Raw genomic sequence first — 10,574 nt, forward strand, 5'->3', positions numbered from 1 at the left:
GTAGGTCCTCTCCCACGTTCCACTAGTGGTTACCTCTATCTGTTCACTATTATGTGTGCTAATACCCGCTTTCCGGAGGCCGTGCCTCTGCGGAAAATAACAACTAGAGCCGTGGTGCAAGCCATGATTAAGTTCTTTTCGCTCGTCGGAGTGCCCAAGGTGGGCCGTAACAGGAATTGATTGGGGGCTCGTCCGGGATTTGAACCCGGGACCTCTCGCACCCCCAAGGTAACACCTGTTATGTTGTCGTCTTTGGTGGGAACCGAAGAAGATGACATAACAGACCCGAGTAGGTCTGTCCCTGTGGGCAGGCTTAGCAACTCTAAAAAGTCAGTCAAGTCACAGCAACAAATATCAGAACACGCAGTGTAACCAGAACAGTGCATTTAACCGGATCAGCAGAGTTCCCCCTCCCTAAACTGGAAACTCTATACCTGAACCTAGTCTTCTGGCCGTACTGAGCTCGAGGCTTCAAAAGCCCCCTCCTCAGATATTGCCCGAAAAAAGGTGGAAAAACAGGTCGGTCTTCCTCTAGAACTCTACTTAAACGGGATGCACTTACCTTGTTCCGTACACTCGCAAAAAGTCAGTCAAGTCACAGCAACAAATATCAGAACACGCAGTGTAACCAGAACAGTGCATTTAACCGGATCAGCAGAGTTCTCTAAACAAAGAATTGAGGTCCAGGCGAGAGGTAGAGTTAACCAGGGGTATTTATTAATTCCCGCACAAGACAAAAAAAAGGTAAGCTCTCACGCAGGAGAGCGAATTTGAAAAGGTTTAACGGAGGTGGTGGCGAAGCCGAGACCAGCCACGCAGTCCTTCCGTTGGTGGTTGAGAGAGAGAGCTCAGGTGGGAACTGGGCTCTTAAATAGGGCACGCCAGGTGCGCCTGATAGACACAGCAATCAGCCTGGAAAAGACGGACAAAAAGGGTGAAAGCAATAACTGCCCCAGCAGGGGGTGCTAAAAATGAACCATGAAAATATGAGCGTCCGTAACACATAGACATGGATTGGAATCAGGCAGAAATGACATCCATACCATACGTAGAGAAATATGAATGTTTATTTTATTTTATAACTCTTTCTCTGCTCTGCCTCCCCTGACGGCACGTCACTGATACACACACACACACACGCTCACAAAAACACACACACACACTTTCTCTGCTCTGCCTCCCCTGACTGCACGTCCCTGAGACACATTTCATTGGGGGTGAATTGTTGGATGAATAGTTTCATTATGATTTATAGTCATGGTTCATAATATTGTGATTGTCATTTAAAACCAGATATCAGAACATGTTTGCAATAACAGAGGGACTAAACACTTGGGAGAGTGAGGTTATGCAACACAGAGCTCATCTAAACCTTTCACACACAATGTCTTATGTCTGCTGTGGTGATACTGCATGTGTTACAGCAGAGGTCTAGAGGTAGAGATATTGTAATAGCTGGGGTCCAGAGATGGGGGAATGGCTTCAGTCGGTTGTTGTCCCCAAGATCAAAGATTGTTAAGCCCAGCTGTTAGACCCTTACGTGTGAGTGATGTGTTAAGTGTGAGATGTGTGAGATGTATGTGCTAACAGCATCTAGATATGTCAGTCACAGCAGCTTCACTGATGATCCATAAGACCCAAACCAAAACCCAGGGTAGAGTGTGTGAGTGAATGTGGTCTGGACTCTGTGTATGAGGGTCATTGTGTCAGAGATGCTGTAGAAGGCCAGAGTTCCTGCCCTGTGATCCACATACACTCCTATTCTGGAGCTGGCCACTAGAGGGAGATTAGTCTGTTTATTATTGTGATAGAAAAAGGAGCTGTAGAGGTTCAGACTCCAGGACTGATCATTAGATCCAAACCCACACTCATTACCCCATCCTCTCCTGCTGATGCTTTTATATGAGACTGATATATCAACCCTCCCACTCCTCTCAACCTCCCAGTAGCAGCGTCCTGACACACCCTCTCTACACAGCACCTGACGATACCCATCAAATCTCTCTGGATGATCAGGATATGACTGGACCTCAAGTCTCCACTCCACCCTCCTGTTCCCCTCAGACAGATGGAGGTATCTGTGTGCTGTGTTTGGATCCAGTGTGAAGTGACAGGAGTCTGATGGAGGAGAAGACAGGACACACTTAGCGTACCTATGTCAGTTATCGGACAGGGTCAAACATTAATCATTCTGTTAAACAATCAAAATGCTAAGTTTAATAAGGGATTCACACACACATGCATACAATCACCCAGACACACACACACGCACACACACACACACTCATACACACACACACCCAGATGCACCTAGATGCACACTCACCCAGACTAACATACACACACACACACACACAGAAACACAAACAAACACGGACACACACGCATGCACACCCAGACACACACACACACCCAGACACACACATACACATGCATACACACACACCCTGACAAAGACGCATCACACACACACACACACACACACCTTGACACACACACGCATACACACACACACACGCATACACTCACAGACACACACCCATGCATACACATCCAGACACACCAAGACACACACCCAGACACACACAAATGCATACAAACACCCAGACACACACGCATACACACACACACACACACACATGCATACACATACACACCCGGACACAAACAGACAAACATGCAAACACACCCAGACTAACACACACACCGACACACACACACACACCCAGAAACATACACACACACACACACACACACACACAGAAACACACACATACACACCCAGACACACAAACACACCCAGACACACACACATACACACACCCAAACACACGCATTCACACACGCATACACAGACACACACGCACATACACCCCCAGACACACACATGCAAACACACCCAGACACACGCACACATACACACCCCCAAACATACGCATTCACACACGCATACACAGACACACACGCACACACAAACACACACAAACGCATACACACCCAAACACTCACACACTCAGGGGGGGGGGGGGGGGGGGGGGGGGCACGAAACAAAGGCCAAACACGTGGAACTGCTCCTCATCAGCGGTTATAGGAATGATGCATGATGGTCTGGAAAAGACATGGTTTCCTCTCCAATGAACCCAAACAGCCATAATGAAATGTTGAACTGTAGGTCCATGTGATTGTCACTGAAACTTGACTTGTGATTTGGAATAAAGTAAACTGTATAAAATGTGTTTCTGTCAAACTCACATCGTAGGAAATCCTCTCTGGTTGTAGGTTCAGGAGGCAAAACAGCCTGGACTTTAGCCACTATTGAGAAAGAAAGAATCATATTGGAAACAACACTGACTGGTGTTAATGTCAACATTACATCAACCTTCTGCTTTTATGAAGGCAGTACATTTGTGTTCTCTTGTTGAGGGACATTATGAGTCTCCAGCGTCTTCAACCTTAAGACAAGTAAACATGGAGACACCTGCAGAGTATCTCAGCTTCACCAACATACAAAGGGTATGTTACAAATAAGTGACATTGAGAAATACAGGTTCCTGACGGTCACCATGACATTAAGCTTATCAGTACAATCCAGAGGGAGAGTTTAGTAAGTAACTATATGTAAACATATGCAAGTGATGTGTTTTACCTGATGCAGATATCTTCATGACTTCCTCCTTGCAGATATTCTCCAGCTTTGTCTTTAGAGAGGAGACAGATTTCTTCACAGCCTCAAAAGAGAGGCCTTGTTTCACAGAGATGCAGGAGAAGTCTTTAGACTCAGGTGTCTCACTGACTGACTGGAAAGTCTAAATAAAGAAACACAGAGATAGATAGAGAGAAAGAGAGAGAGGAGGAAGAGATGACAGAGATGGAGAGAAAGAGAGAGACAGAATAGCTACATTCTCAAAATAAAGCATCCACGTATAAGTACGTTTGAATTCAGTTGATCAGGAAATGAATTGTAACTAAAAGCTTCAACTATTACAGTGCACACGAGACTCTTAAGTTAGATATTATCCTCTGATGTTTGAGATGTGAACTAAATGTAACATTCTGAGTATCTGGGTGCAGCCTAAGCCTAACCTGGATATCATCCTTTGATGTGTGTGTGCAGCACACGGATGTGTATGTGCAGCATCTTGATGTGTGTGTGCAGCATCTGGATGTGTGTGTGCAGCATCTGAATGTGTGTGTGCAGCATCTTGATGTGTGTGTGCAGCATCTGGATGTGTGTGTGCAGCATCTGGATGTGTGTGTGCAGCATCTGAATGTGGCTTACGAATGATTGTGTTACCAAGGACAGTCTTAACAGCTAAGAATCATTGTCTACTCTAGGGGTTAGTCTGATGTAAGTCTGTGTCCTGCCTCACAACGTAAACTAAAGCAAAGCCTCACCTACGTTCTAATCTATACACTATCCTTTCTTGATGGGATCCTACCTTGTGCAGATGAGTGTGTGTGTGTGTGTGCCATGATGTCAGGGCAGATGTGCTTTCATCAATTAACCACAGGTCGTGACATCACTCAAGCCTCACCTGTCAGTAAGGGTTCTTGCTACCATGTGACCTAACCTGTCCTACCAACTGCCATCATGATTTTGAGCACTTTTCTGAAGAGTGAAAATGTCTTCATCATGCTCAAATGTTTTGACTCATGAATATAAAATCTTTCTTTATAGACACTGAAACTGCATGGGGTAAGCCATCTGTTCACAGTGCTATGGACTGTGAAATGGAAACTTAGAGATTCTAGAAGAACATTCAACTATTTCTAAATTGAATACAAATTTCCACCTAGGAATATATTCAACATAAATCAGGGCCCTCAAACATTCTGTGCATTATCAGTCCATCATCAACAGTTACCTTGAGGAAATGGATGTGATCCTCTGTGTGTGAAAGCTGCTCCAGCTCAGCATCTCTCTTCTTCAGCTCAGCAATCTCCTGCTCCAGTCGCTTCAGGAGTCCTTCAGCCCGACTCACCTCAGCCTTCTCCTGATCTCTGATCAGCTCTTTCACCTCAGAGCGCCTTCTCTCAATGGAGTGGATCATCTCAGTAAAGCTCCTCTCACTGTCCTCCACTGCTGCCTTTGCAGAGCTCTGTTAGGAGACACACAAAGAGGAGGGGTCCATCTAAAGTAGCCCACTCACTCAGCTCTCCACACAGCCTGGTACCCACAGTGTGGCTCAGAGGAGCTGGGAAGTGGCTCAGCATTACAGACTCCTGTCTGGCTGTCTGGAGGAGAGAGCCCTGATTGAGCCTGAAATGGCTCCTCCAGCAGCCAGCTGTTGTCCTCCTCTCCTCTGGTCAGTACTCACCTTGAGAGTCTCCACAGCCTTCCTCAGCTCCTGCAGCTCCTTCTCTCTCTCCTGGATTCTCTGCTGGATTTTACTCTGGGTCTGCCCCAAGTGTGTCTATGTTGAAGGAATACATCACATCCACAACAAACAGTTATGGAGGTATCATAATATTATCATTGTCTGGTAGCATTCCTGCAAAGTACAAGCTGTTTAAGCTACTGACCCTGACTGAGAGGTGATCTGTAGTGTTGCTAAATAGCCTATTGGTGAGACGCTGTTTCATTACAATGCTGGAGAATAACACAAGAAGTTTTGTCTTTGTGGAGCAAAACCGTGAACTATACATGCAGCAAATCTCTGTTTAATCATATTGATAGTTTCTCTTGTGGAGTTGATAGTGATGTCCAACACACCCTCACTGAGTGGCCTGTGACCTCTAGGCAGTAGATAACCATGTAATGTAACCATGTCATTCAGTCATAGTGCCGCCAACCACCCAGGACTCTACTCTACTAAATGCCATTTCAGCTCCCTAATCACTGGGCTCATCTGAGAGGACTGGGCAGCAATACTGCAGGCAGAAACCATGATGTGCCCATCTTAAAATAAGTTACTGTCAAATAAGAGAAGTTTACAAAATGCCCACAAACAAAACACATTAAATGGTCATTTGGGCCTTAGATGTCGTATGATTTGGATACAGTTGTATGTAACAGAACCTTCTTTGTCTGATTTCAGTTTTTTTTCCCACAAGTCCATTCTATCACCAAGAGAACTGCTGTCCTTACCTGTTTCTCTCTCCTCCCTGCAGAGGCTGACACAGTGTCATGGCCTTTGTGTTCATCCACCAGACAGAGCAAACAAACACAACTTAGATCCGTACGACAAAATATCTCCAGAGGCTTCTCATGTTGGGTGCAGATCCTCTCCTGTAGCTGGCCTGTGGCATCAACCACCTTGTGCTTTCGCCCAGGGTTGACGTCATTGTGAGCTTTGTAGTGAGTTTCACAGTAAGACAACAGACAATCCAGACAGGACTTCACCGCTTTGAGTTTTCTCCCAGTGCAGACGTCACACTCCACATCTCCAGGTCCAGCAGTACATGCAACAGGAGCAGCAGCTTGGATTCTGGTCTTCTTGATCTGTTCCACAAGTTCAGCAAAAATATTATTTTTGTTCAAAACGGGTCTTGGGCTGAACGTCTGTCTGCACTGGGGGCAGCTGTAGACTCCCTTCTGATCTTCCCGATCCCAGCAGCTCGTAATGCAGCCCATACAGTAACTGTGTCCACAATTAGTAGTCACTGGATCCCTAAGAAGATCCAAACAAATCGAACATGTAAAAAGTTCGAGGTTACTTGGAGCCGCTTCTGCCATTTTTCGTTTGTGCTGTGTAACGCTTCACAGGTGTTCACGAAGTTTCGTTTCGCCTGAAATCGGTGCGGAACTTTGAAACAACTTCCTGGTTGGGTGGACGTGTTCGTCCAAATCGTCACTGATGTCGTATATTAGAACTAGTGTAGTTGTAAAACTGATTAAGAAGACAGCTGCAAGGGCACACGGCAGAACTTATGGAAACCCGGAGTATCATGTATTTGTAACTGTAACTACAGCATAGCTATCAAGGGCTGGGATTAGAGTACTAAGAGGGCCATATAGCCATATAGCATATTGTATGTGTTATATGTAAACACCCCACCCCCTGTGTACATGTTCTCACTATGTGTATTGTCTTTGTATTTATTGTGATTTTTGAATGTATTGTTATTCATGTATGTATGTAAGTTAATCTACTGGATGACCTTAATTTCCCTCTGGATCAATAGTATCTATCAAGTATCTATCTATCTATCTATAGTGGCGATTCAGCAACAACCACTAGAGCAGGATTCCTCAACCTTTTCTACTCCAAGGCCCACCCACCTATTCGTATTGTAACAGGGTGGGGCCCAACAGACACCCCGCTTGTTGGAGCTCATCTATATTCAGTTCTAATTAATAAGCGAGTGTTATGTGTCACAAAGAGCAACATCAGCACCTGCTACAGGTGTGAGCCTAGCAATGAATACAAGAACATCTAACTCTAGATATTGCACTATCAAAATTATATTGAGCCTCAAAAAAACAACATAAAACCATACAGAGCATTTTTAGTCCAAATGGATTTATTATCAAAAAGAGTTTTGAAACAAAGGACTTTATTTGCAGGAGGCCTAGCCTAGGCCTATTTGTGCGCAGCAAACAAGCAAGTAAATAAAACCAGAATAGACCCAAAAGATAGCATGCACTCAAAACAAGTGATGAAACGTGCAAAAAAGACCACTCAGCTATGCCTAATTAAAGTAGGTGTTGCTTCAGACATGCAAACAAATAGGTTAAAATAATGTTCAAATAATGATTAAAATCTGTTGCTGCAATCTATTATCAACATAAATACTGTAGCAGCAAGCTTTCCTGGGGAGTGGTTAGCGATGGTAGCTTCCCGCATGTCCTCTTGTAGAATACCGCTCAGACGATGACGCACAGAAACAGTGACGTACGGTGAGGTTCGTGGCTGGTGAGGCACTGCCTTTTTCAGAGTCAGATTTACAAATACATAAACCCAACAGAGTATCTTAAATCGCCATTCAATTGGCGGATTGTTTGTGTGTGTACTCTGCATGTTGGTGTCATACTTTCTTTGGATATCCAATCATATTCCTTGCAAGGACTTGAACCTCGTCCAATCAGCTCCTGCGTTCACTTCCACACCATCAGAACACTGAACATATCTCTTAGAACACATATCTTAGAACACATATCTTAGAACATGTATCTTTCTGTGTGTAGGTTTTAAGTTATGTCCAAACACAGCGTCACTCCTTTTAGCTGGACCCTCCCTCTTTGACCTTTGACCTATAACCTTCTCCTCGTCCTCCTGAGCTGCCAAGATGTCTCTCGTCACACACCGTGACCTTTGCAGTCAAGATGAAGGTCAAACATTTTGCTCTGACTCTCCCTCTGGTGATGATGTCACAGACTCCGGCGTGATGTCATTCCGTTGAGTGTGATGTCACAGACGTTGGTGTGATCACACACACATACACTGGCTTCATCTCACATGCCCGAGTGTGTGTTGTCACATAGAATCTCGGTCATGATGTCACGCAGATTGGTGTGTTGTCAGAGGATTGGATATAACATCTCAAGCAACTCTGGCATGATGTCACAGCCTCTGTTGTGATGTCACAAGAATCTGACGTCACAGAAGGTGGCCACTGGTCCTCCCTGACGACGGGCAAACAGGAGGGGAGCCATCATACAGCACACCTGACTATGCTGTTGCCATGGTTACTGGGCTTTGGCCCGTGATGGGTGTGGGATGAACCTGATCTCAGTGTACTGCTCTCCTCTCCTGAGTGTGTGTGTGTGTGTGTGTATGTGTGTGTGTGTGTGTGTCGACCTAGATATATTTGTTAGTTTGCATAATTATAATTTACATTGAAATAACGTAAGAATATATTTAAGGAACGATATTGTGTTTCTTTTGTGTTTTGGTTTTGTTCATATCCTGGGTACGGTTCTGATCGATGTGGGTGTCTAGAGGTGGAGTTCAGGGGTGATAATGATGTCATCAGAAAGCGCTTGCGCTAATTTAGTTTTATTGAATGCTTTGTGAAAACTCCAAAGGCCGACTGAGAGAATAAAGTTGCCAAACGAAAGATTAATCAATGTCTGTTTATGGGTTCAACACGTGTGTGTGTGTGTGTGTGTGTGTGTGTGTGTGTGTGTGTTTTGCTCTTCACTGTCACTCTCCAATAAGCCAAGCTGTGAGCCGTCATTAGCCAGAAATGAAGGCCTTTTACACGTTACCATGACAACTGGGTTTTAATACTGTCTCCTGTGCGTTACGTGAGTGCTGTCATGGCGACCTGAGCATCTGGACTGTGACTGTTGGACTGTGTGTGTTTACTCTGCCTGTGGATCACTACTATAGTGGCAGACTGTAGCTAAGAGTACTACAATATGACTACAGTACTACTACAGTACTATACTACACTACTACACTGCTCCAGCTGACTTCCTGTGTTCTCAATTCTGTAAAATAAAATAAACTCTTTCCCTCCAAACTCCGCTTCTGAGTCATTAACATGTGCAGGTGTGTGTGTGTGTGCGTGCGTGCGTGTGTGTGTGTGTGTGTGTGTAGTCCTGAGTCATTAACATGTGTGTGTGTGTGTGTGTGATTCATTAACATGTGCAGGTGTGTGTGTGTGATTCATTTACATGTGCAGGTGTGTGTGTGTGTGTGTGTGAGTCATTAACATGTGCAGGTGTGTGTAGTCTCTGATTCATTAACATGTGCAGGTGTGTGTGTGTGTGCGTGTGTGTAGTCCTGATTCATTAACATGTTTAGGTGTGTGTGTGAGTCATTAACATGTGCAGGTGTGTGTGTGAGTCATTAACATGTTTAGGTGTGTGTGTGTGTGCGTGTGTGTAGTCCTGATTCATTAACATGTTTAGGTGTGTGTGTGAGTCATTAACATGTGCAGGTGTGTGTGTGTGTGAGAGTCATTAACATGTGCAGGTGTGTGTGTGTGTGTGTCATTAACATGTGCAGGAGTGTGTGTGTGTGTCATTAACATGTGCAGGTGTGTGTGTGTGTGTAGTCCTGATTCATTAACATGTGCAGGTGTGTGTGTGTGAGTCATTAACATGTGCAGGTGTGTGTGTGTGTGAGTCATTAACATGTGCAGGTGTGTGTTTGTGTGTAGTCCTGATTCATTAACATGTGCAGGTGTGTGTGTGTGTGAGTCATTAACATGTGCAGGTGTGTGTGTGTGAGTCATTAACATGTGCAGGTGTGTGTGTGTGAGTCATTAACATGTGCAGGTGTACTCAGGTCTAGTCAGTGCTGGCGGTGAGGTTCGTAGCTGGTGAGGCACAGAAACAGGAAGTGATGACGTCATTAGGGTCTCTAGTTGGTTAAATCATAGACATGGATTGGAATCAGGCAGAAATGACATCCATACCATACGTAGAGAAATATGAATGTTTATTTTATTTTATAACTCTTTCTCTGCTCTGCCTCCCCTGACGGCACGTCCCTGATACACACACACACACACACACACACTCACAAAAACACACACACACACACACACTCACAAAAACACACACACACACACTTTCTCTGCTCTGCCTCCCCTGACTGCACGTCCCTGAGACACATTTCATTGGGGGTGAATTGTTGGATGAATAGTTTCATTAAGATTTACAGTCATGGTACATAATATTG

General features: G+C 44.7%; 1 protein-coding gene across 1 annotated transcript in view; it reads right to left on the minus strand.

Annotated features, from left to right (window-relative positions):
• Positions 1 to 1,606: 1,606 nt before the first annotated feature.
• Positions 1,607 to 10,574, minus strand: part of LOC308382492 (uncharacterized protein) — a gene marked incomplete at both ends in the record, with an annotated part of 14,812 nt that continues 5,844 nt past the window's right edge. Inside the window, 6 exons of the mRNA XM_080860900.1 lie at positions 1,607 to 2,118; positions 3,253 to 3,312; positions 3,647 to 3,806; positions 4,866 to 5,099; positions 5,319 to 5,414; positions 6,089 to 6,698. Coding sequence (XP_080717026.1) covers positions 1,607 to 2,118; positions 3,253 to 3,312; positions 3,647 to 3,806; positions 4,866 to 5,099; positions 5,319 to 5,414; positions 6,089 to 6,698 — 1,672 coding nt within the window. The remainder of the gene's footprint in view (positions 2,119 to 3,252; positions 3,313 to 3,646; positions 3,807 to 4,865; positions 5,100 to 5,318; positions 5,415 to 6,088; positions 6,699 to 10,574) is intronic.

This window comes from Sprattus sprattus, assembly GCF_963457725.1.
Source record: "Sprattus sprattus genome assembly, contig: scaffold_90, whole genome shotgun sequence".
NCBI classification, from domain to species: domain Eukaryota; kingdom Metazoa; phylum Chordata; class Actinopteri; order Clupeiformes; family Clupeidae; genus Sprattus; species Sprattus sprattus.